This window comes from Ctenopharyngodon idella, chromosome 5 (genome assembly GCF_019924925.1).
Source record: "Ctenopharyngodon idella isolate HZGC_01 chromosome 5, HZGC01, whole genome shotgun sequence".
Classification (NCBI taxonomy): Eukaryota; Metazoa; Chordata; class Actinopteri; order Cypriniformes; family Xenocyprididae; genus Ctenopharyngodon; species Ctenopharyngodon idella.
In genome coordinates this window covers 33,222,577-33,249,363 of record NC_067224.1, presented here as the reverse complement: position 1 = coordinate 33,249,363, position 26,787 = coordinate 33,222,577, and the positions used below count along the sequence as shown (strand labels likewise).

The 26,787-nt window shown below is 37.0% G+C and overlaps 1 protein-coding gene across 1 annotated transcript; it reads left to right on the top strand.

The window, feature by feature from the left end:
- The first annotated feature begins 1,647 nt into the window (after positions 1-1,647).
- On the top strand, positions 1,648-5,748 carry tmem174 (transmembrane protein 174). The gene is made up of 2 exons (XM_051895761.1): positions 1,648-3,258; positions 4,194-5,748. The coding sequence occupies exons 1-2, from the start codon at positions 2,456-2,458 to the stop codon at positions 4,309-4,311; spliced, it is 921 nt and encodes a 306-aa protein (XP_051751721.1). The 5' UTR covers positions 1,648-2,455; the 3' UTR covers positions 4,312-5,748.
- The last annotated feature ends 21,039 nt before the right edge of the window (positions 5,749-26,787 follow it).

Here is a 26,787-nt window from a genome sequence, read left to right as displayed (position 1 = left end):
ATCACAGGAATAAATTACATTTTAAAACAACTTCTTTAATCATTTTATAATGTTGTTTTGTAAGTTGTAAAAAGTTGTTTTAAAATGTAGTAATATTTCACAATATTGCTGTTTTCACTATATCTTTGATCAAATAAATCCAACCTTGGTGAACATAATAGACTTCTTTCAAAAACATGAAAACATCTTACTGATCGTAAAAAAGAAAAAAAAAAGAAAAAGAAAAAAAAAGGTTTTTGCCACTGACCAGATTCACATAAAGTTATAATTTTTGAATTAACAAATTAATGAATGAAGTAGAACAAAATAATGCTGGTGAAAACAGATGGTTGGTACGTGACTATGGCATGAAGAAACATGCTGCCTCACTGAGATGAAGGGGGTGGTCAGAGAGAGAGAGGGAGTGCAATGGAAACCTATTAAGGCCCCTCTTATGATTACAGACGCACTTTTCCTATTGGAGGACGTGGATGCTCATGCAACCTAGCGTGCGATCAGGATATTGTACTGCATAGGAACCACTGGAAGGAAGAGGGGAGATGAGGTAAACTAGGATGAGAGGAATGTAAAATCAGCCACAATTCCAAATATTAAAAGATTTAATTTGGTGGCTAATCATTTAGAGCTGAATCATTCTGAGCAATCAGTTACCGGGGTTTGTTAATGTTTGTACAATACTGGGACAATGTAGTCTCTACTAATAATAAATCCAGTGTAGGGTCATATGAAGAAATTCTCTACTTTTGTTTTGTCACTGCATCCAATGCAAATAACTAGCAGCTAGTGCAAATCAAAAGGGGACGACTCAAACAAAGACTTACCGGGAGGTTGTCCAAAACATTCACACTGACAGTATTTGAGCTTTGCGAATGCCCAGATATCATTTAAGCAGACCTATCCTACACACACACACACAAGCACACACATTTGTTATTCACACAAGTACTACACACACTGATCACAAAGAGAGAGACCGAGAGAAAGAGGAAATGTTCTCCTCATAAATATTTGGACTCGGCTTAATTGAAAGAGTGTGTCAGGCCCAAAATCTGGGCTGATTTTAAACATTCTTGTGCTGGAATCTATTCTCTTCCTAAATGTCTCTCAGGTGTCTATTCGAGCTTTGGGAAAAGAATTAAAACAAAGTCTTCAGCATGGGACGGTTCTGACATACTGCTTGATCTTCTTGAAGAGTTAGAGGAATTTAGCACAATACTCACAAATCTTATTGTTAAAAAACATGATTGAGGTGTAAATGATTGAATTTCAAACTCTAGCTGAATTGTCGTGTGTCTCTAGTTGTGTTCAGTGAGTTGCAGTATGTGCAATATCACATTTTCTTTCACCATCATCTCCTGTAATTCAAACCATACTGGTGTCTTGAGCATCCTTTCCCAGTTAGAAAAAAAATCTGGGCCATATTCACCTGCAAATTTAATTCATATTCCACTCCACAACAACAGGTAAACAAAGGACTGTAAAAAACATTATAAAGCCTGCAGTAAAACATGCATATATGAGTTCAGTAGTGAGAAATAATAATTTATTTTCTATGCATATAATTCTTATGCAATTTCCCAATAATTAAAACATTACCCAAGTATCACAGTAAAATGTTTAGTGTGCGGTAAATGTGTCATCAAAGTTAAGTGACAGTTTGTGTTTTTAGTGAACTGGATTTTATAGTTGAAATTTGCTAGGTCCTGCAGTGCTCTGAGTGAAACATTGTTTTGCTAAACAAATCCATTAGGACTCCGGAGAGGGCCTTGAAATAGTTAAAGTGATGCAGAAGTCTTTTGATATTGTATAAAACAAAGCTTTTTTATCTCTCTCTCTCTCTCTCTCTCTCTCTCTCTCTCTCTGTTCTGGCCCATTTAAGGAAGCTCCTATTGCAGTGTTGCTGCGTGATTCCCCTGTGTTTGAAAAGGCTTTTTTTAAGTTGTGTGCAAAAATTATGAAACTTTTATATTTTAACATTTATATGATAAAAAAAAGTGTCTTTTCCTCTGGCCATAGACTTTGCTCTTTTGATTTTGGTGATACATTAATAGAATATTTCACCCAAAAGTGAACATTCTGTGATCATTTACTTTCTTTCTTCTGTGGAACAAAAAAAGAAATATTTTGAAATATGTCTTCATGGTTTTTTTTTCTTCCAAGTTTGACTGATCTATTTATTCTATAGAAAAGAACAGTTGTTTGGGAAATCTTTAGTAATACAGTTTCAAGATTTGGTAAAAAGCCATTTTAGATTTAGTCTTTGGACTGGCCAATTTCCTTCATGTGGCCTGTCATGCAACACAGAGATTTCACATTTCAGTGCTCACACACCAATATGATGACTGAGTGGTCAAGATTCCAGCATAGCAGTAATGATCTGTTACCTGTTAACTAAGCTTCTGAGCCAGTGTCCAAAATAGCTAAACAATGTTCTTAAAAGATCCTCCAGGCACAGATGAGTGAATCTTCCGCAGACAAGTGTCTAAATCCTGCAGCCACCATACAAAATCAGTGCAGTTCTGGCCAGATGAGACATTACAGTATTCTAGGTCTTTGGAAGAATGTAACAGAGAGTAGGAATCAAGGGACAAACCCTCTTGCTGGACCAAGTGATGCAGTTCCTGCTGGTGTTTGTAATACCATCTCAAACAGCAACCAGAGTCCCAGCGATGCCCCTGTGAACGTTGCCTCTTTGATGCCAAGCCAGGCACCGACCTCTTCAGACAGGCAGGTGTCAGATGGAGACAAAGCTGGTGCCACACTACTGTTCTCTGGAGTCTTCTTGGGCCTGGTTGGCATGACATTCACAGCTATGGGATGGACAAATTACAATGTCAGCCACAGCTATGAGTGGACACAGCTTCTGGGGCCCATTCTGCTGTCAGTAGGAGGTACGTTTGTGCTCATAAGCATCTGCAAGTTCCGAATGCTCTCCTGCCTGGGCTGCAAACAGATTGATGGGGAGAGAACACCTGAAATGGACCCTCTGCCGCCCCTTTCAGGACCATCGTTTGTCTTCACTAGACTCAATCAGCCAATTACCTTCCACAGGGCCACGGTGGTCCAGTACATTCCACCACCGTACACCTCCGTAGTACCGGACCAAAGTCTGGGCCCTGTTAATGGTTTGCATTCCAGTCACCAGCCTTTAGCAGTCACAGTGAGCACGCCGCCACAGTATTACAGCGTGTACCCCATGGAAAACCCCAGTTTTGTTTCTGGTGAATACGACAACACAGCAGAGCAAAGGGAAAACAGGTATGATGATGATGATGAGATTAGATTAATTTAGATGCCAGTATAACATGATCAGGAGCCTGGAGCCTAGAAACAGCTTTAATATAATTTTTTTTTTTAATTACTAATTTTATCTAAAGTGATGGGTTTATTAAAGCACATTTTAAATCACTTAATCACTGTAACTAATAATGCACATCAGTTTTGGGATGTAATATCTACATTTTAAGAAATTTGTATGTGTGAACTCTTTACATTAATCTTATGTGCATGGTACAAGCTAATCGGTGTCTTAAAATTTTAATATATCATTCGGTTGTAATAATTCAAATGTAACACAGTATTGTTCAAGCCAAAATTTGGAATTAAATTTAAAAGCTCAGGGGAGAACAGGAAGCGCAGTAACTTTGTCAGAATTCGGCACAACACCGGCAGTGTTGCACAATCATTTTTGTCACTCTCAGAAAAAAGGTAGCATATAAAAGCTGTCATTGGGGCGGTACCCTCTCAAAAGTTAGCCTACTAATATGTACCATATAGGTACTAATATGTACACTTTTGGTACAAACATGTACCTTTAAAGTACTAATATGCTAAAGTACTAATTCTCTTAATTATCTGCTAAAAAATAAGCATATTAGTAAAGTAGCCTACTTATGCGGTAACTTTTGAAAGTGTAGGCTACTCCCCCAATGGCCGCTTTTGTACTTTTTTTTTTTTTTTTTTTTTTTTTTCCTGAGTGTACTTGACTTTAATTTAGACGTGAAATTGAATTACAGACGTAAACGAAACGTGTTACAACACTAACCGGTGTGCTCTAAAATGGTATGTAACTCATATAGGCTAAAATAACGTAGACCAAGTAAAAAAAAAAAGGCACCTTTACGTTATTCTTTGCACAAAATACCAAGGGCTGGCAAAAGTGGATTATTTGACATTTGCTGGTTTGGTTGCAGGAATCACAGCGTCTCAGAGGAAGAGGAAGAGGGGAAAGCAAGTACAGCAGAGAGCGGCTCTTCTCCACCTGCATACGAGGAGCTTTTTGCCACCTCCTCGTGTGACTCTTACTCCTGATCAATGAATTTTATTAAGAACTTTCCAAATAAAGTTCATAGGTTTTCTGCATTTCCTATCCATTTGAGTAATTGTTACATAATTTTGTATATATAAATTCATACAAGTTATCATATTTGAAAAAATATAGCCTACTTTTTACTGCAGTTTCGATGTTTAAAAATTCTTTTACGCACAGATAATGTGTGCTGTCTTATATTGTTAAGAGCTCTCTCGTGTCCTCTTGGGCTCCTGAGAACTTCATGGCACGTGAGCGTCCGGTGAGGGCCACATGGGGGCAGAAAGAGTGAGGAAGTAAGACAAAGTTCCCATTTCACCAACAATGGGGAAGGTGGTGTATTTTCGTTTGTGCATTCGTTTTAATAAGTGCAAGTTTGACAAATAATTTTAATCACGTAATCCCCATATAGTCCAGCTGCAAAACATTGACTCTGAAGGCTAACCTAGTTTAACCTTTTGCGTAAACGAGGCTGTCTGTGAAAGGTTATATTGTCTCTAGCCTTTAACTGGAAGTTACACGGGCATGTTTGTCATTTTAGGAAATATGAAACTATATATTTGTTTATTTTCTATTTTTGTGAGTCGATAAGATATCGACTTAAAACAAAAAAGAAGAAAACTTCGATTTAAAAAATAAAGCCCATCATATGCTGTTAGCCTATACTTAAAATGTATCCTGCAAAATATTTATTTTATTCTAAATCAACACAACTTTTGAGCCATTAAATTAATGTTTGATCAATGTGATACAAAGAAGTCGAAATGATTTCTCCTTTTACAGTTCATTATGTTCATTTATTATGTTTGCTGTCTTTTGATCAAGTTCGTTAAACCTTGTTGTATTCCGCCTGCATGCTTTGTATCAAACTTATATAATTTGTATATATTATCTTAGTTGTCTGCTAAAAAATGTTTTTTTAAAAAATCCCTAAACAGTGTAAATTAATGCCAAATTTACAAGCTGTGATGTAACCTACTAAAATTCGAAATAGTGGACATATAGGATAAATCTAAATTATTTAAGTTATATTAAATTGGGTGCATGGATTTATTGTGGTTTAAAATACTTACTATGCCCTCATTTCATTTTAATCATTTTCATTCAGAATGGCAAACATAGGAGGGAAATAAAAATACATAAAACATAGTCTCTAAAATCATAGCAGACTGTGTGTGTGTGTGTGTGTGTGTGTGTGTGTGTGTGTGTGTGTGTGTGTGTGTGTGTAGCCTATTAAATTTTCTCATTTTGTGTAATCTTTGTGCTGTTGGTATAGAAGTACACTGAGTACAATCCTCCCCGTCTGCTCGGACGAAATATTAAATTTTTCTTTTTTATAGCACGATGAAAAGCTTGTGTGGATGAATTAAAGAGAAAAACATGCTTATGATGTATCATTTAGCATACCTTTTATATATAAAAATAGAAATTTGAGTTTCTTCAGTTTTGTTCTGTAAATCCTTATATTTTTTCTGTGGTTCGAAAAACAACTTTTGTTTAGTGTATTGTAGACTGTACCTATATTGGCATTTATATTTAATAAATGACTGTAAAGTTAGTAAATAATTGTAAATGTTATTTTAAACTAAACATCTTTTATCATGACGTTTCATTACAATGACATTTAAACGCACGTTATGAAAACCGCATTTTACAATAGCTAAATGAGTTCCACAACAACCACGTTTTTTAAGATAATCAAACTTAGATGTATTGTTTAGATACTTTTATTTAGTGTGTACAAACGGCAGAAGGCAAATATACAAATAAACTTTCTAAACAAGAATAACTGAGGAGTTGCAACCGGTAATTTCCGCGTAGCATGGTGCTTTTAACATTTGCCATGCATCTCTGCCTCAGAGTGTAACAGCATCTGCTCAGCCAACCTTCCTTCGTAAAATGGGATTGAAGTGCCAATTCGGGTACTGCTCAAGGAGGTCTATTAAGGCCATGGGCAATGCCTCAAACTACTCAAGCGTCGCGATGAAGTTGATATCAAAGACCAACTTCGTCGTGACGCTTGAGTAGTATAATCACTCTGTAGGATAAATTCAGGTTAATTGGGACTTTTTTGCCATTGACATGACTGTTGTCCCAATTAACATTTGCTACCAAAATGAAGTGCTTAATCTGTTTTACAATAGTAAACGACTGCTTTGGTAAATTATGAGCTTGAATTTTATTAAAGAAAGAAAATAGTCTGGTCTGACGAACACAATTTCCGTTCCAGTTTATGTGTTTGTACTTTTTAGGTAACTTTTAACCGGCCACAAAGTCTTTGAATAAACACTTTTTCCGCTTTCTGAGCCATGACGTTTGTAGCCCTTCGTGCTGAATTGTCTGTATCAATGCCCAACATTTTAATATCGAAATATAAATTTTAAGTGAGCGCCTGATGGAAAAGAATGAATGAATAAACAAATAATTAGGCAACATTAAGAATTCTATTATTTTTTCCTCTTCTTGTTGGAAATGTTGACATTTAGGCAAACACTGTCTCCACTGTTTTCAAAGTTATAACTTATCCTTAAATAATGCACTCTGCATGTATCTTTTTACGATTGGTTCACTTAATAGCTGAGTTGAAACAGTTAAAATTCTCCCCAAATATCAAAAGTGCTTTATATCCAATACATTTTTAAACAGTGTACCAGAATTTGTATTGTGCCTTTATATAGAAACCGCAGTGCAATGTGAATTTCATTAATTTCACTGCGCAGTAAATCGCGGGTGGCCGACAACGCTCATTATTGGAGAGCACCGCTTTATTTATTACAGAACACGTCTAACATCTTAACTTGTCCAGATTAATGAGGAGGAGGAAAGTGAACGCACAACCATAACAGCATATGCCTCCACTGCTGTCTGAACTTCAGATCGACATATGACACAGCTTACAATATCTAATGCCAAATTGACACTGCAGAGACACCTAAATACCATTTCAGAAACCTATACGCTTCTGAAATAACAGGTGTCTTTACACAGACTATTTAATGCTGCTCAGAGGTGGGATCAATGCATTTACACAGCTATTTAAATATAGCCCACTTTGATTGTAGGGGCTGAGGTGGGTCAGAGCAGGCAGCAGAGCAGCATTAACTCATAGGTTGCACGCTTTGTATAGCCTATTTGCTAATCAAATTATGACATGGTTTGCAGGTCCAGACTTTACAAAGTCCCGGATGCAATTTGAAAGCTTATGCTAACTCGTGGGCTTATATGCTTTAATGTAACTGATGATTAATGATTAAACTGTTCATAAAATAAAAATAATGTACATAATAACATTTAATATAAAATTAAATATAAAATTGTCGCTCAATTCTGTTGCCAGGTGTATGTGAGCCAGTCACCTGAAACTATAAATGCCAGGGTGTCAGGTATTGTCTGGTTAGCATCACTCCCTTAGCACACCCTGCTTGATGCCTTAATTGACCTCATCATTGTGGAAAAATGTTTCCCCATTGGCCATTTAATATTTTTTCCTCCAAGCAACATATAAATCGAAAGTATTTAATTATATTAGGCTTTTATTGTTCAATTGATGTTGTACCAGTGATGGGTTATTTTTTTTATAGAGTTCTTTAAAGCAAAAAATGACTCAAATTCGTAAAACATTCTCATGGCAATTCGTAGCTATTTTACGTTATGGCGAATTGGGGGCTAATTCGTATGAATTCGTACGATCTCATCTGTACGTTTTAGTTTTAGGGGCTGGATGTTTATTCTTAGCCTACAAAAAACCCTACATTCCGTACGAATCAAATTGTAAAAATTGCCACTAAAATAGTCCCAAATCCTTCACTAGCGACCATATTGAGCAGTGACGTCAAAGGCATCAGAACCTCACCCCCAAGCAACATATAAATCGAAAGTATTTAATTATATTAGGCTTTTATTGTTCAATTTATGTTGTACCAGTGATGGGTTATTTTTATAGAGCTCTTTAAATGAAAAAAATGACTCAAATTCGTAAAATACATTCTCATGGCAATTCGTAACTGCACATAAAAAATGCTGGGTTGTTTCAACCCAAATTTGGGTCAAATATGGACAAACCCAACTGCTGGGTTAAAAATTTAATATAAAAATTTAACACAACGGCTGGGTTTGTCCATATTAGACCTAAATTTGGGTTGAAGCAACCCAGCATTTTTTAGAGTGTGTTTTACGTTTTGGCGAATTGGAGGCTAATTCGAATGAATTCGTACGATCTCATTACGTTTTTGGTTTAGTTGTGGACGTTTATGCTTAGCCTATAAAAAAGTAAAAAAAACAAACCCTACATTCCGTACGAATCAAATCGTAAAAATTGCCACTAAATAGTCCCAAATCCTTCACTAGCGACCATCTTGAGCAGTGACGTCAAAGGCATCAGACAGAGAAAAATGTCTTTCCACATCTGTTTTATGCTGTAAAGCATACTCTTTCGGTTTCATTTTTATTTATTTATTTTCTGTATTTTTTTTTTCTGTTTATATTTTTTTGCTTCACTGTCATCAATTCAAACAAAAGAGTTTTATTTTGTATGTTAAATGGTTTATAAGAAATATTAATAAGAAGAATGTAGCCTATAAAGTTTAATAATGCTATTTTTTATTACAAAATAAGTCATTGTCAAGCTTTTTAAAGAGTTTAAAAATTGTGCACTGGTAAAATAAATATTATCAATATATACTGCATGTCACTTGGAAATATTTAATCTCAATACACTAATTTTGAATGAAGTAAAATGGTCTCTGCAGTTGGATGGTGCAGTTCCTGAATATACCAGCAGGGTCAAATGGGGGTATGCCAATCTGCCAGACATTGTAAATTATGTATTTGGATAAAGCTATGCCTTAGCATTCCCATTCGTCTCAAGGGCGGTTGGCTGGCAGTTTCGAACACAGCTGTTGACTTTAATCAAACAGAGCACCTTTGGATGAGGTGAATGAGAAGGCAGTTGACTAGATGCCATTAATCAGAGACATTAGCTCAAAGAAAGAAGACTTCCCTATATAACAACTCCAGGTTTAAACACCTTTTATCAAACATTTGTATTACAGAGTTGGTGCAACTTTAACCTGACAAGTGAATATCCATACTAGAGAGAGCAGAACATGTGTGCTTATATCTGAGTCTGTGGGGAGTGTGTTTTGCTAAATGCCAGTTTACTAGTGTTACAGTCTGTCACCATAACTGAGATGCCCGTCGTGCTGGTGGTCTGTTCAACACGTGACATGCTGCTCAGTAATGCTAAATACCAAAGAGGGGAGAAGGGGACAAATGGATTCCATGTTTTCAGCCAAACACAGCGGAGCAAAACGAAGGGAGAGAGCTTTGTTGTTTATGAAAAACATGTGAAACCAATCAAATCCAAATTATCCTCCCGCTGTTCATGTTGCTAGCAGAGCCAGACACCCCTCGAGAGGTACTGCCACCCAGATAGAGAGAGCATCACTCACACACTCTTTATTACTCCATACAGGTTTAAGTACTCGTACGCTATATTCTACATATGTACGCTTGAACTAATGACGCTTACAGTTATACACACACATGTAGTGCATGAATGGCTAGGGTATGCACAAGTGATCATATGCCTTAACTGAACACACACACAGTTTGTTTGGGGTGCATCTGACAGTAAAACCCCAGGATGATTAGATCAATATGGCAAACAGGAAATGATTCACAGACACTGCAGACTCTTACAGCTCATTTACATACAGCCTCAAACACACACTGTACATATATATAAACACATGCACACAAACGGATCTGCTGAACACATTGTAGCACTGCTCATTTACATTACTTTTTTGAAACAGGAAGGCTGTTATTGAGACAAGTGTCCCCCAACACACACGTTATTGCATTTTTTTCCACTTCATTTTCCCGATGCTACGATCAATGAGGGAAGAGTGCTACCTTTTGAGATTCTGAGCTATGATATAGCGAGTGCCAAAATGAATGTTTACTGTGTGCAGCCTGTTTGATGTGTGTGAGGGCCTTAAGTAGCTCTGATGGCAAATCTATCAGCAGTCCCCAGGCCCCCATTCAAGTCTTATTCACTCTGGCCGCCAGTTGCTCTCCACAGCCTGAGAAAGCCATTGACTCGTGTGTTACTGTGTCTTCTGGAGCCAGTATGGGTCCTCCTCTCCACATTGTTTTAATACTGCTCACGTCTGGACTTTTATACTCTGGCCTCTGTTACCAAGCAGGTGTTCCACCGATTCAGATAAAGAACGTGAGACGGTATAATGGCTATAGAAATATGAATTATAAAAATGGATTATGAACAGCTGGACTGTGGGAAACGTGGGTAAGAGTGGAAAAATGTAGCTGTTTAAAAGTGATGAAAATGTCTTTCTTAAATCAATATCTTCTTTTCAGAAAACAATTAGTAATGAAAAGTCATTTGTGGTTGGGAATCATAAAACTTTTGAAAATGTTAAAAAGTTATGCCAAGGTTTCAAGATCCATTTCACTTATGGTCCTGGACAAATTTCAGGATTGTCTTCAGATACTTCTTCATTGCAAAGCGGGCTTCATTTTGGTCAGAAGAACTGCCCTCCAGAGTTCAATTCATTACCCCTCAATAAATGTCATAATGTAACGCACAATGCAATGAACCTCATGAGCCGTACATGATCACATATATGTTCTGAATGGGATATTGATTGCCATTTTTAGGCTGCGGTCCAGTGGTAATACTGTATCTGATGGAGAAATCATGTCCTTGTCTTTAATAAAACAGAGAGAGAAACCTAATGAGGCTCAGATGAAGGCCCAGATGATCTTTGCAGATGTTTGATTGCTGTCTGGAAAAAGAAACGCAGCCCAGTCCAGAGAGCATCAGTGAGATGCCTCTTTTTTTCTCGTTTTCTCTCACTTTTTCTTGCTGTGCAAACTGTACACAAACAAACACTCACAAGACACTTATGTTCCTCACAGAATCTTTGTTGGTCCAGAGGATTTCACTGCAGGTTGTTTGAGGAACGTTAAAGCGCCAGTAAAGGTGTTGTACTGAATTACTTTACTAGATTTATGGGACTGGTGTTTTTAATGAATGGCATGTGTGAGACAAGGAGAGAGTGAATAAGAGTTGTTCTGTCACAATGGGAATGTACATCTGGGATGTCATGTAGTTTAACCTGATTGAAGTTCCACAACATTTTCATGAAATATTTCCCTTTTTAAACGAAATGGCCATGGCATCTTGGCCTTGGCCTCATCCCGCCTCTTCTTCCTAACGTAATTTTGCCTCGTGCTCAAACTGGAATAGTTTTGGTGAAGAAATATAAACAGAAGCAGCATTGGGAGTGCGGATATTTTGAAACTGTATTCCATTGTTTACATTAGTATTTTCCTTCAGGGAAAACTTCTGTCACTGTCAATTTTGCAAGGCGGTCAGCCAATGTTCCGTCAATGCCTCTCTAACATCAGTGTAGCACTTCTATTTATGACTTAATTCAATTTGGATGCAGTATGTCTGCGGTGGGTCTGTCTGTGTGTGCCTACATAAGGGTTAGAGGGGATGGAAAATAAGGGGTTATTTTGGTTTCAAATGTGTATCTATTCACATATGGTCCTTGTTTTGGCCCATATACCCCAAGATCTCACCAATGACCTTTGACATTGCTCCCTCAGACTGACATGATTTTGGCTGCCTCATTCTGGGTTCAGTTTGACCCCCTTGGACCTCAAAGTTCAGAGGTCACAGTTGCAAAGCAGCAAATTAACCCAATGCGTCAAACTTTGTGTGACACCATGTTCAAGTGAGATTTTTGGGTGAAACTATTTGGCTCTTTTTGACTGCTTTTGATTTTTCAAAATGTTTCAAATCACTGAAATTTTCATTCTCTCTCATTCCGTTTCTCTCTTTTGTTTCCCCTTACCTTTTTTGTTTGGTCTACTTTCTCAATTTTTGGATGCATACAAAGTCCTACATGAGTAAGTATTATTTTTTTTGTCCTCTCTCTTTTGTTTCAATAATTCATTTTCTTTCCACATTCCTCTATCCTCTTCTCTCTTCTACCCCGCAGTCTCTCACTCAAACCCCCCTTTTCTCCTTTTCCGTCTTGTTTAAAGACGTTTCAGTTCAGCTGTCACAAATTATGTTCGCCTGCCCAGCTGTCAAAACAGGGGTGTGTTTTTCTCTTTGCACCCGATATACTACCAAAAGAGAGAGACTGGGAGATGGGGGGTCAAAGAAAGAGAGAGAGAGAGAGAGAGAGAGATAGGGAGGGAGGGAGGGGGCTTTAATGTTCATGTTTGGACACAAGCAATTATCTCTAATTATTGTTTTTCTTTTCAGTTTCCCTGTCCTGATGGAGGTCCCAGCCAGACCAACAAGCAGTAATCCGGCCTCGTTGAAGAGGCCCAGTGGGCCCCATGGTGCAGCTCGTCCGTGGGACTCTCGGGCTTTCATCTCAATGTGAGTCTGGAGTTGATTCAAACACAGAGCGATGGGTGAATTAACCCCAAAGCCCTGGCTTTCAATGGGCTCAACTAAGAGATTATATGTGTTGATGGCAGGCCTTTTATATAGCAGATTATATGTGTTGATGGCAGACCTTTTATATGTTCTGGGCTTTAAAAGAAATTTCTGCTAGATACTCAGTGTGCTTGTAGTGGGCATCCTCAGCCCTTCATTTCTGCTCATCTCTTCTTCCCCTTCTCTTGTCTGTCCCCATTAACCTATTTAAATGTGATCACTGTGTTTAGCTGCATATTGTGGTTACAGCAAATATTCAAAAATGATATTTAAGACAGATTTCCATTCTTTGTATTTCTCAACACATTATGTAGTAGAAATCGGGACATGTATTGAACTAGAAGGGACCTGCCTGTATTAATCCCCAATTAAAAGTGTGTCAACTGATCAAAATTACACTTCTGTTCAAAAGTTTGGGGTCAGTAATATTTTTTCATGTTTCTTATGTCTCTAATGCTCACCAAGGCTTTATTTTTTTTTATCAAAAATACATATCAACAGTAATATAGTGAAATATTAATAAAATGTATGTATTTAATGTATTTTAAAAAGAAATTTATTCTTACAATGGCAATGCTGAATTTTCAGCATCATTACTCCAGTCTTCAGTGTCACATGATCCTTCAGAAATCATTCTATATGCTGATTTGGTGCTCAAGAAATATTTCTTATTATTATCAATGTTGTGCTGCTTAATATTCTTTGTGGAAATAATGATACATTTTATTTTAGGATTCACAAAAATCTCCCCCACTCCAACCCCCCAAAAAACAATGTAAAAGTTTTTACTTCCACTTGCTGTATAAAATTATTCATTTCTGATGGGTCAGAGGTGGCACATGTTTGCTCAGCTAATATTTAGCATTGCATTGTGACACAAAATTTGTGAACATGTTTGTCATGTATTATTATTATTATTATTTTTTTTTTTTTTAAGGAATTGAATGAATTTTGAAAAGACACAGACATGCACATATACAATAATGGCCAAAAGTAATGTCTGGAGGAAATATTTGCACAGTATTTGCTTTTAATGACACTTCAGGTTCTATTAAACAATCAAAATATGAGAAGTATGTTATATTGGGAAGAATAGGCCTACACTAAATTTGGCAAGAAAGGCAAATTTATGTCCAAACTCCAGCATATAATGAAATATAGCTTTTACTGTTTTATGCCAAAAAGCATAGAAAAACAAAAAGCTCACAGAAATAAAGCATACATTGACTACAATGTAATCAGTTATTAATATTTTGTTGGTTCTCCATTGATTGGGCGTTGACTGACTAAACTTTGAGCATGTGTCATGCTTAACTTCTTTCCAATCCTTCTCAAGTTCTTCCCAAAATTGAGCTTCATTGGAAGACCTGCATGACTTTAGGTTGATAATTTCCCAAAGGTTTTCAATGGCTTTAAGATCAGGGGACTGAGGAGGCCACTGACTTCAAAATGCTGAGCATGAATACTTTCAATGCGCGTACCTTTACAGTTCAAGATGAAATTGGAGGTTGAAGGTCTTATCCAAATCTTTAGAAGCTGTTTTAAGATGGTCCCACATTCAAGTGATCTTCATCCTTCTGTCAAAATGCACACTAGTCTTCCTTGTTCAGCCGCAGCCCTTTACATTCTGCATTGTAGTGGTCTCACTGTGCTTTGAAATAATTCTGTGGACACTGTGACCATTCACATATAGCACATGAACAATATATAGTATCCAAATAACAATATATAGTATCCAAAACCGATTGACCAGATTTATTCATTTCAACAATATCCTCCTTGGTTGCAGAGGACACCTCCCTCCATCTGGCCATTTTCACTAAAGCCCACAAAATAACATCTAATAATAAAGCTAATACCTGCCTTGAATTATAGGCTGGGAATAATGAGTGCAAGATTGTTATGACCATCTGGCCAAAAATGGCATCCACACAATTCGGTATGTTTCATTGAGTCATGACAAATGGTACAATTGAAACGTGGAACACATTGGTTTTTCAATCCAGGCACAACTTCATACCATGAATACAAACTATTTAAGAAATATTTAAGAAAAAGTTTGAATAAAGTGGGAAGCAGACAATTTTTAGCCACATCACTTTTAGCCAGCATACTGTATAGGCGAATTTCAACGCAATTCAAGATTTATGAATTGAACACCAACAAAGAGATTAATTGCAATTATTTTATTCTGATGACTCTTATTCTACAAAACCTTTACTGCAACCTTTCTGACAGCCTTTTCATTAATCACAGAGTGATTGGTGGTCCCAAATTGTAGCTAGCAGTTCTTTTCTTTACTGAAAAAAACTGTGGAAAGGAAGAGGAAATATGACCAAAAGAGAAAAAAATTAACAGTGAAGAGTATGCTGTCATTTATTCCTTCCACCTGCAACTAATGACCCACTGAAAGCTATTCAAACACCCTGACCCCAGCTTTTTTTAGTCTCGCCTCAAGCTCACACTCAGATTTGATGTCTCTCTCTTTTTCTGTCATACTCTCCTCCTGTATATGTGTGGGTGTACAGTATAGCTTCATCCACATCCTGAACATTTCACTAAGCAGTTTAATGCAGTGTTTTTGGCACAGATGTGTTTTAATCGTCATCATGTAGTCTTATTAAAAGAGTCTCTGTTGAAATGTGCTGTCTGAGCCTGTCGCTCTCTCTATAATGAAGAATGGCAGACATGCTGGGTGTGAGAGTGTGTCTTGTTAGAAGCAGATTTGAAAGTCTAGTATTAAAGTTGTGGGAGACAAAAGAGAGGGAGAGCGTGTGTCAGTAAGGCTCCAATAAAGCAGGTGACCTGCGACCTAGCTGGAGCTCACGGCCCAGAGCACAGTGTCACGGCCACCTGCGAGCTGGGCAAAAGATGCCACCCTGATTCTACACGCACATCCACACACAAACACAGCAGTGTGTGCTTATTGTCTAGATTAAATTTGTTGCACTAAATGAATTTTTCTCTATCAAGCTTTCTTGATCAGGATCTATAGAGATTAGCTCTCCTAAATTACAAGGGATGATCTGTGCATGTCTCCAGTCTCTCCAATCACTCCCAACCATAAGCAGTACGACCTCTCACCCATGACCCCTCACCCTTTCTCTGTTTGCATGAGCACACAGTTTAGAGATTACAGCATCTCAGGCCTGTGCTCTTTTGTTGTGTTTATGAGTCTGTGTATGTATGCAGATAGAATGAGGCTTAGGCTTCTCTTGTGATGCTGTCATTGGCTCTTTAAATCAACAAGACCCTCTAATGGCCTCATCTTATTCTTTACAGTCTGTAAGGAATCCTCTGGTTTTCTAAAAAGGCTATATCTAGCCATGGGCTGTTAGCTGTTTTAACATTTTTGAAGTAATTCACACTACTGTTCAAACGTTTGGGGTCATTTTATGTTCACCAAGGCTGCATTTATTTGATCAAAAATACAGTAAAACAGTAATATTGTGAATTATTATTACAATTTAAAACTAGATAAGAAAAGTTTGATGATAAACTTTGATGTTGGCTTGACAAAGCCTTGTCTGAAAGTTTGAAATAAAACGTTGAAAACATGTTGTAACACATTGGTAACATGTTTTAGCATGTTGCTAACATATTTTAGCATGTTGCTAACATATTTTAACATGTTGCTAACATGTTTTAACATGATTTAGCACATTGCTAACATTAGCATTTTGTTAGCATTTTTAACACATTGTTTACATGTTTTTACATGAATTAACATGTTGCTAGCATGTTTTAGCATTGTGGTAGCATGAATTGGCAAGTTGTTAGCATGTTGTTTGTATTTTTTAGCATGTTGCTAACATGATTTAGCATGTTGATAAGTTTCTAGCATGAGCTGTATCTCATTTCAAAGGCTTAAATAAGACATCCTTGATGACGTATAGAGCCTTCAAATGCGACCTCTGGAGGACACAGCCTCCGAAATGTGACGTAGCTATGATTTAACACATTGCCAACATGTTTTAGCATTTTGTTAGCATGATTTAACATTGTTAGCATATTGCTAGCATGATTTAGCATGTTGTTAGCATATTGCTAACAGGTTTTAGCATGTTGTTAACATGATTTAACATTTTGTTAACATGTTGCTAACATGATTTAACATGTTGCAAGCATGTTTTAGCATGTTGCTAACATGATGTAGCACATTGCTAGCTTGAATTAGCATATTGCTAGCATGCTTTAGCATGTTGTCCTAGGATAGTCATTAAGCTTTGCTAGTGATAGCTTAAATACTCTATATGTGTAATTATACAAAAGTTTTGACCCCCTCAATGAAAGTCTATGGGACCTTTCTTAGTTTTGATCATCCGTTTAACGAAAATCATAAGTCTGATCAGTTAGAAAAGGTATAGCTTACCATGACAGAACAGTTGGAAGGTCTGACCTGAGTTTGTTGGTTGTAGCTTGAAAACTCTACAGGAGGAGATACTGTTTAAAATTTAGTCTCAGAAGAAGAAGCTTAACTAGAAGATCAGTTTGTTGGCTTTGTTAAGCCAACATAATAACTGTTATAAAATAACTCTAAAATGCAATTTATTCCTGTGATGACAAAGCCAAATTTTCAGCAGTTTTACTGATTTGCTGTTTAAGAAACATTTCTTAGTATGATCAATGTTGAAAAAAGTTTTACTGCTTAATATTTTTGTAAAAACCACGATAGATTTTTTTAGGGTTCTTTGATGAATAGAAAGAACATCATTTAATTGAAATAGAAATCTTTTGTAGCATGCATTAGAACTAGCATTGCATAATAGAAGTATTAATTAAAAAAAAAAAAATTTTTTTTAAATCTTGCTGACTACAAACTTTTGATCAGTAGTGTACACAAACATGATAAAGTATATATTTTTATTTCATTTTATATTTTTGAAAAATTATATATTTTAATTTTTTTATTGTTATTATTATTAGGTAATGTTACAGTTTTGTTTTGTTTTATTTGATTTTATTTTGATCCAAATTTTTCTTTGCATTTAATTCTTTATTCCCATTTTTTAAACTAGTACCAACACTGGGATCTCATGCAAATAAGCTCTAATACCTGATAGTTTAGAGACATCCTTGTCTAGGATCCTTGTCTCTGTGCTTGCTCTTGCCCCCTGCTGACCATGAGCAAACTCAAATATCTTGCATGGCTTCATTTTTTGGATGCCTTATAGATCTTCATAGTTGTCCAATCCAACCAACACATCGTTTGAAAAATTTATTTTTGTATCTTTTAATATTTTTAAGTACTATATTACTTAATTGACTACCAGATATTTTATACAGTATTTCAGAATTTCTCTCTCTAAAAATGACAAACATAATTTTAAAAGGTTTTACAAGTTCTTGAATAAACCTTTCTTGTACTTTAATTTTTTTCAGTGGATACTTTAGTGCATTATAGATACTTTTCGTAATCTGTGAATAGGATATAATAATGAGCATTGGGGGGTTGTTTATGAGAAATGCCCCCTTGGGAAGTTTATCTCTCTACTAAATCTTTTAAGTCAATTTTTTTTTACTAAATTTGTACAGATTCACTAAGAGCATTTCAAGATTAGACATGGGAGTCCATTCCTCTCTCTCTCGCACACACACTCACTTACATACACAGACAGTTTGATATTCCTGATGAGGTTTACGTCTTTAGTGATGAGTGTGTGTCCGCCGTCCACTCTAGCCCTTGCAGCAAAGCCCTGCGTGTTTTTTAAAGGAGTGAAGGAAAAACAGAGAGGTCTGGGTAATTTGGTGACACGGGAGGCCCCTGGCGTTCTGTTATCTGAAGACCACCCATCCGAGTCTTGCCTGGACAAACAGAAGAGCTGACGAGTGTAATACGTAGCAGATGCAGAGATCGAGAGAGAAGGAGAGAGAGTGAGCAGGAGTCACTGGGAATGAGAGAGAGAGAGGGAGAGACATCAGAATGGATCCACTATGGTGGTGGTCATTTGGTCATCCTGGTCTCCCATTAGCCACCTGGGCTCACAGTGTTTAGTCAGCCTACACTGCGGCTTGGGTTACATTTACATTGCTTTGAAAGAGCGCGCCTGTTCTCTCTCACACATGCACACTTTCTCCTTCTCTTCCCTTCTATCTTTTCGCATAGATTTAAATAAGGATTCGTATACAGATTGTCAAGTGTGAATTGTGGTGGATTAATTGAGGTTGGATGGGCAGAATGAAGAAGGAAAAAGCATGTAGATGTCCCAATTACACAGATCTCTTATTTGCTGTCATGTAGACACATCCTATATTGACAGGAAGGAAAGAACAGATACTGTCCCTGAATACTTGTGTCAGTACAGCAGTTCAAGTAGGCAGCTAAATCAAACAAGTTTAGTAGATTCATCCCCTTGTTCTGCACAGCAGATGTCCCAGGACACTGGATTCATTTGATTTTAGTTCCTTTTCTTTTTTATGAACTACTGTATGTGTTTAACTGTGTGTGTTTGTAATCTGACATATAGATGATATCCACTGATTCTGGACTTCGATTCGTAAAGTCAAGGCAATTGTAAGGGAGGAACTGAGCTTTAAAATTAGTCAGTATACAATAAAACACTGGTGAGATTAAGAACATGCAGATCGGCCATGTTGGCCAGGTGGCCCAGTTAAGTTACTGTCTGTGTGAGATTAGAAAGACATGTTTAGGTACTTTCTAGGGAAATACTTATGCTTTTTTACATACACTACCATTCAAAAGTTTGGAATTGGTCATATTTTTACTTTTTTTTTTTTTTTTTTTGAAGAAGAAGAAAAATGTCATATGATTCTTCAGAAATCATTCTAACGCTGATTTGGTGCTCAAGAAACATTTCTTATTATTATCCATGTTGAAAACAGTTAATATTTTTGTAGAAACCATGATACGTTTTTTTTCAGGATTCTTTAAGGAATAGAAATTTCAAAAGAATAGCATTTATTTAAAAATGGAAAATATTTGTAACAATGTAAATGTCCATTTTGATCAATTAAAAGTATTGAAAACCTTAAAATCTCAAACTTTTGAATAGTGGAAATCATATGAAAGTGGAGTTTAGATAAATTGGTGAGAAATCTCTTCATTGTTTCAAAATATCAACAATTTGAAATGACAACAGGGGTTGAATTATTACATTTTTATTTTGGGTGAACTATTTGTTGAAATCTCTATAATGCAGTGGAGATCATGTATATAAGTAGTTTAAAGGTACACTGTGTAACTTTTTTTTTTATAAAATCAGTCAATACATCATCAAACCGTCTTCCGAGTTTTTGTCTTACTCTGGTTCACTATGGTAAGCCTATTATAAGTGTTTGTATTTTAGACTTAGCTGGATGGTTTTCGCGGGAAGTTGCATAGAGAAAAGTTGCACCGGCCAATTTGACGTGTGTATGGAGTGGGAGTGGCATAGGTTAGTTGTCACCACCAGAGAGAAAGGTTGACATGGAGCAGCTAAATCTCGAACCTCCAGGGAATCACCCATTTAAAAAAAAAAAAGGGGGTCTGCTGGAAAAAGAGAACGTGACAGAAATCATAATAAAACGAGAATCAACATTGGCTTGGCTTTTCAGAGATGGTGAGAACTGAGTGGTTTGAAATGTAAAAGCGACACAGAGATTTTTATTACTCACTAGGTAAGGTATTTTACAGATAAATTGCCATAGCTCTCCAATAGAGTTCATTGTAAAGCATTATCTATTGTGAAGGGTCATTTCATTATGGTTGCTGTAGTGCTGTGCTGAAATTTATTTTCAAGGAAGTACCGTGTCTATTAATGAGTATAGCTACAGTGAAGTCTTCAGCTAGTCAGCTTGAGATCCTTTCCATCTAAATTGGTTATATCTCTTAAGCCTAGTAGTGAATGTTTTCTGAGCAGTAGGATAACCATATTCCGCACTCTCACGCAGTGCCAAAGCACAACCAAAACAATGTTTTTACGCAAAATGCATGCAGTTTTTAAATTTTTTAACTGCTAGAGGGCCAAAAGTTACATAGTATACCTTTAAAATATAAATTATAATAGTAATAATAAAAAAATATAATGGTGTACCTCTATGTAAGCCCATAAATTGTTTTGAAGCTTTTTTTTGGCACATTATTAGCCTTTTCTGCTTGTTTCCACTGACCAGCATATCGCTGAAGATGCAGGACTATAGCTCTAAGGTTATGGTAAGACCTGCACCATGGGTGGAGTAATGAAGATCTGGGTGACAAGCGTATCTGAAGTATTATTGTCTCTTGCAGATTATTTAACTGAGGAGTGAGATGCTTATTTGAACTCATCAGTCAGCAGGAACCGACTGGAAGTCCATCTGCAACACACTGAGGCTGTAACAATCATGAGCAGAACATGCATGGAAAAACAATTTTGGTAGGTTATATGACCACAGTCAAATTGTTCGACCAAGCCTCTGAGAAAATACATAATGCTGCAAAAAAAAAAAAAAAAAAAAAAAAAAAAAAACTGACAGGTTTTACACATGCTGCTGATTATTGTATTTGTTGAGGGGAGCTTGGTGATTTTGGCCAGCAAAGAAAATGGCATCAATCTTGCTCACAGTGGAAAGATTCACACACCACAAGTTTTCAAATATTCGACTCGTAAGTAGGTTAATACCTTATTTTTTTTAGCCTTACTCCGCTTCCCTCCACCCCACCTCTCAGCTCTGTCTTTTTACTTCTCTGGGGATTTCCAGTTGTTCATAAAGGAACCCTGCTGGTTTCCGTAATGGGAGAAGCTGGTCTTTGATGGTCTTGGCTTCACTCTAAACACTGCAGCTGTGGTTTCTCAAAGTATTTCCTCAGGTAAAATGCAGTTCAGTGCCCATCATAAAATTGTTTTAAAATTACAAGTCTAAACTGTAAACTGTAAGACTATAAACAATAATTGCTTCACAAACACACATTAGAACAAAAGAACAGTCAGAAAGTAAGCAAAGTCTTTTCAAATGGCTGCTGCCAGCCCTGGCAATCTTAGAGGTTTCAATGAAGAGCAGAGTGCAGTTTGTTCAGCCGGTCAGCACATACTTATATACTGAAAGCAAATTTACTGGATGGCATAGGTTAATTTTGAGGATTGTTTAAAAAAATAGAGCTTAGTTATGCATGTTTTTGGATATACAATTTCTGTGACATAATAGGGTCTGATATCCTGCGACGTCTGCCGTGATGACATCTTTATATCAGCACATGTTTAGTGCTATAGATTCTTTGGAAAATTATTTATGAAAGAAACAAATTATAGCCAGCAAAGATTTAGTTAACTATCTGACTAATGTTGTGCTGACTGAAGATAAAGAATTTATCTTAATTGTTTATTTTAAAACTAATAATGTATGACAGTGAGAATGCTTTGGTGTTTCACATTATAAATCACATCTTGGCAACGCAGTGTTTGAGTTGTGAAGGCCGAATGACCAGCAGCGCTGAACCGATGCTCAGCACCTCGTAAATTGATGAAAGACTCATCTTCACTGAAACACTGGAGCAAATCAGCATGTGTCCCACACATTTTCCCATCCCTAACCAGATGTCTGTGCCTTAACCTGTCATCACTTATAGTCTTTGCTTTTAATTAAAAGTGTAAAGCGAATTTTACCCCTGAAGAGCTCCTGAACATTTTCCTCAGGATAAGCATGATTGAGATGCATTGTAATTCAAGCTGTTTTTGGTAATAATGAATTGCCCATTAAGTACATTTATTTATATTTTATTAATGCTGCTACCTTCTTACTTGTCGATAAATGTTTTGACTGGTTTTAATTATTACCAACTATTTCTGTAAAGCACCAAGGTATAAGCTCACCAAAACAATCAGTATAAAAAAATGTTCATTCATTCTAATAGGGAAACCTAAGAAAGGAGAATGAACCTTTTCTACTGACTGACTAAAGGCTAAATTTTCCCTGACACCTGTGATGACCATGGCTTTTGTGCTTCAGGGTCCAAGGCAAATGGGGGTAATTTCTGCTATAGCTCATTATGAATGTGTGTTGGAAATGAGAGAGCCCCCCTCCCACCTCCACTTTTTCATTCAACGTCTTACAGATGTTGGACCACACCCAATGACCATACTCTGACACTGAACGCTTTCTCTCTCATCTCCCTCAAATATATTAACCTAAGATAGCTTGTCATCAAGGTAAACCTCGAATTACCATAAAGCATCATAAAGCAAAGGACTATATATTAGTGATAATGACTTAATTATTCAGTGAGAGAAGAAATAAGCTAATTGGTGTTAAGATAGTCATTATCAAGGTCACTCAGAGAAATGTTTGTGAGACACATGTAATGTATTTTTATACGGTTATTTTTTTAAGTTATTGAATTTATTAAATATTCTTAGTAGCCTATTCGATAAAAATACATAAAAAAAAATGTCATTGATTCAGCAATATTAATATTCAATGTCATAATTTTTGGAGATTTCTCAATTCGTTAAGAAATAAATGATCTATTTCAAGCTGATAGAATATAGTTATAGAATAAAATAGGTGTAATTTAAGCTATTTTTACGACAATATAGCATAAACATTAAACACAGAGTTCTGAACATGTGCTTAAATTCGCAACATCTCCAAACCAAATCAGAGAAAAAAATGTGACTATCATGCTTTGTCACGCATAACATTTCTTTTTATAAACACTCGAGTTCTCACCGAGCTAAAAAATCTGTGTGTTATTGAATCACACCTTCTCCAAAACATCTGGGCTTCATTATCGCTGGATCAGACTCGGGATTTTACATATAAAATTATGATAGTTCACGGATGTCCATCACCATTATCGCCTCTAATATGACCTGATTATCTCGGTAGATTTGCATTGCTCTGAGGCATCATACAAGCCTTGAAGTTGAATAACTTTCAAAGCTAAACCCTGACAAATAAAGCCACATAGAAGACCATTGATTTTTATAACCGGAGCCAACTCACCACCGCTGGGCTGGGTATTAGTGAAAGGATTGTGACAAACGATAAAAAAAAATGATGATAAAATAAGACTTTGCATGCATTTTTTGGCTAAGAGATCAATATCAATATGTGTATGTAAGTAAAAAAAGACCCATATTGCACATCTGCTGGGTATTTGTATTTTATATGCCACATTTCAGTATTTAGAATTTAGGCCTAGTGTTATGGGGTTGTGTAGCTATTCAACAACCTGTTAGGGCCAACACGCCGCCGAAAATAAGTTGAAAATTATTTTGCAGGACTGCCGTCACGCAATTGATTATTCTCACGCTCTCACACCAGGCATCCATATTCTCATGCAGTGAAAAAAAAACGACATGGACAATGTGCTAACAGACAAGACAGAGCAGGTTATTTGATATAATTTTTGATATATTGATATTATATTTTGATATAAAACGCCTCAGTTCAGGCGAAGCAGGAGAGCACTCTTCCCCTTTACTACTAGTTACAGCACAAAATAAACATGATTGAACATCAGAGGGTATGTTGAAAGAACCGGTACAACTTGTCTCATGTATATCATGTCTCATGTAATTGCTCAATCAGTGTTTCAACCACGTAAAACAGCTTGTAAACAATATGTCACTTAACTTTATATTTAACTCAGAAATGTCATTCAAGCACTACATATTCATTATATTTTTACTCGAATAGGCTACCATTAGTAGTGTAGTTTAGAAAGCCTTTTTTCCTTAAGAAAAATTAAAATATTTGAAGATTGAAATCGAATCGCAAGCTCATGAATCAATCCGCGTCAAAATTTGTGTCAATTACACAAATAGCCTATATGTTTAGTTCTTGTTCTAGTCGACATTTTCTAGCTAGTTGACAGCCGTGACGCTTTCTAAATGCATACCATAAACCCTGACATCCCTTTCGGCAACATTCAAGAAGCCGATCCATGAAACCTAAAGCCAGTGTATTCATGTCTGAATGTTTTGGCAAGGTAACCTCTAGAGCCAATAAACCAAATAGAGGTAAACTGTGCAAAACGGCCGCAATGAAATCTAGGCTGAGTAAACGAATCAGAGTTTACAAGAATTATTTATGCTAGTAGAGGAGAAAAGGTGTAAGACGTAAAAATGCGTAAAGCTTTAAAGAACAGCAGGTGATTAGCCTACTTTAAGTATGGAGTACTAGGCTAAAGTGCAAATTTGCTGTAGGTTATTTGAAAATGTACATTTTTGAACTATCTACTTACAAAAAAAAAAAAGGCTACTAATAGCTTTGCAGGCTTATTTAAATATTTAGAGTATGCCTCTTGTGTTTATGGCTCTTTCCAATCTAGCCTATTTCTTGATTATAGCTATATCTATAGGCTATATCATAAAAATCCTAGACATTAAAAATCAGCAGACTGATTACAAACTTTGGCCTTTTTGACCATTTTAACAAACAAGCCTCTATGTAGTACTATGGTTTTGCGTACTATTATCAGTTATCCCAAGAGAGGCGATTTTTCCTCTTTTTATAAAGTCAAAAAGCCATGGCTTTTCCCTTGGAGCAAAGCCTTTCAACGTGAAGAGCGAACACACCGCTCGTGGACACGCTCCAGAGAAAACACCCAGCCTAAAAACAACAACGGGGCTCTTTTTAACTTCTTCAGACCACATCTCAATAAAAGCTGAACAAACACAACCTGCCACCGGCGACCGCGCGGTGTCCAGCGCGCGGCACCATAACAGATCGCGCGGGGATGGGGGAGATCTAGACACTAAAAATAAAAAACCACCACAGAACAGCAAATATAAAAATTGCACCTCACGGGAACAGCGTGATCCGTTTTCGGTGATGGTAATTTAACAAGCTCCTTGGTCATCCGTAGTATAAGCCTACTGAGAGAATAGAAAAACAGCCCAAGTGATTTTTATCAGTCGAATTATCCTGGCTGCACCCATCTCAAGCTATTAAACGCGTTTAAAGATAAAGCAACATCATGCGCTAGACAGTACAAAATAAATAAGCCAGGGAGTACCTCAGGAGGAATTAAACAACATCTAGGCCTAACTTTTATTGTAGTCTCCCCTCAAAGGAAAAGACAAAGTGACCTGAACGTCGGCGTGATGGAACGGGTCTGTGAATGGTTACTATTCAATTTGTATTTCGTTCCCCGCTGGTCACGGAGGCGAGATCAGAGGAGAAAGTGAAAACACATGGCTGAGGTCAGTCGGATCGCAGGACCACCAAACTTGTACTATAGAAACGGAGAGAAAGAGAGAGAGAGAAGATGAAGAGAAGACGATAAAGAAGAGAAGCTAGGAAGAATTGGTGTGAAGAAATCGTCCTAATAAACATAGGCAATCATCGCCTGGACTCCGTTTCAAATAATTTACACTGCATGGAAGCGAAGACGCCTCTTTCCGACCATCCGGACAGCGTATGTTTGAAGTGTTTCGCCGAGCAGCCGCTTCGTGGCGTCAGTTACTCACGCCAATCAAGGCGCTCGTGCCTTATACTCTGAGACAAGTTTTGAATTCCTGGAGCCTAATGTGTTTATTTTAAATATCCCAGGGAAATTATTGCATCAGCGGCAAACTATGTCCACGGAAACGGCCTCTCTTTTGAAGTTTTCAGCAGTGAAACCTGATTTTAATTACATAATAACTTTTAAATTGTATTTGCACAATAAACGATGTGGATTAAGCTAGGAAGTATGTGAGGCAGGGCCCGGAAAGTCGACCATACCTCCCCAAACTGCTGGAGCAAAGCAGTTAAGAAAGAGAGAGAGAAGTAGTGGGGGGTTATGCAGATGCAACACATGCCTCAAAATGAATAATTAATCTGACGTTATTTCTCTTTCTCTTTTTTTTGGCAGAGCTCGTTAGTGTTGGCCGCTGAATGGTCGCATGATAAATGACGGTGTGGCTCTCCCGGCTCTCTCTCACTAATTAGCGCTCTGTGAACTCCGTCGCCTCCGCGCGAACACAAACCAAATCCTATGAGCTCAACGAGAGTGAAAACATTTCTCTTGGTCTGCCCTTAGAAGTCTGTTGGCAGATCCATATATTTCCAGTGAACCCAGGCTGCCTGT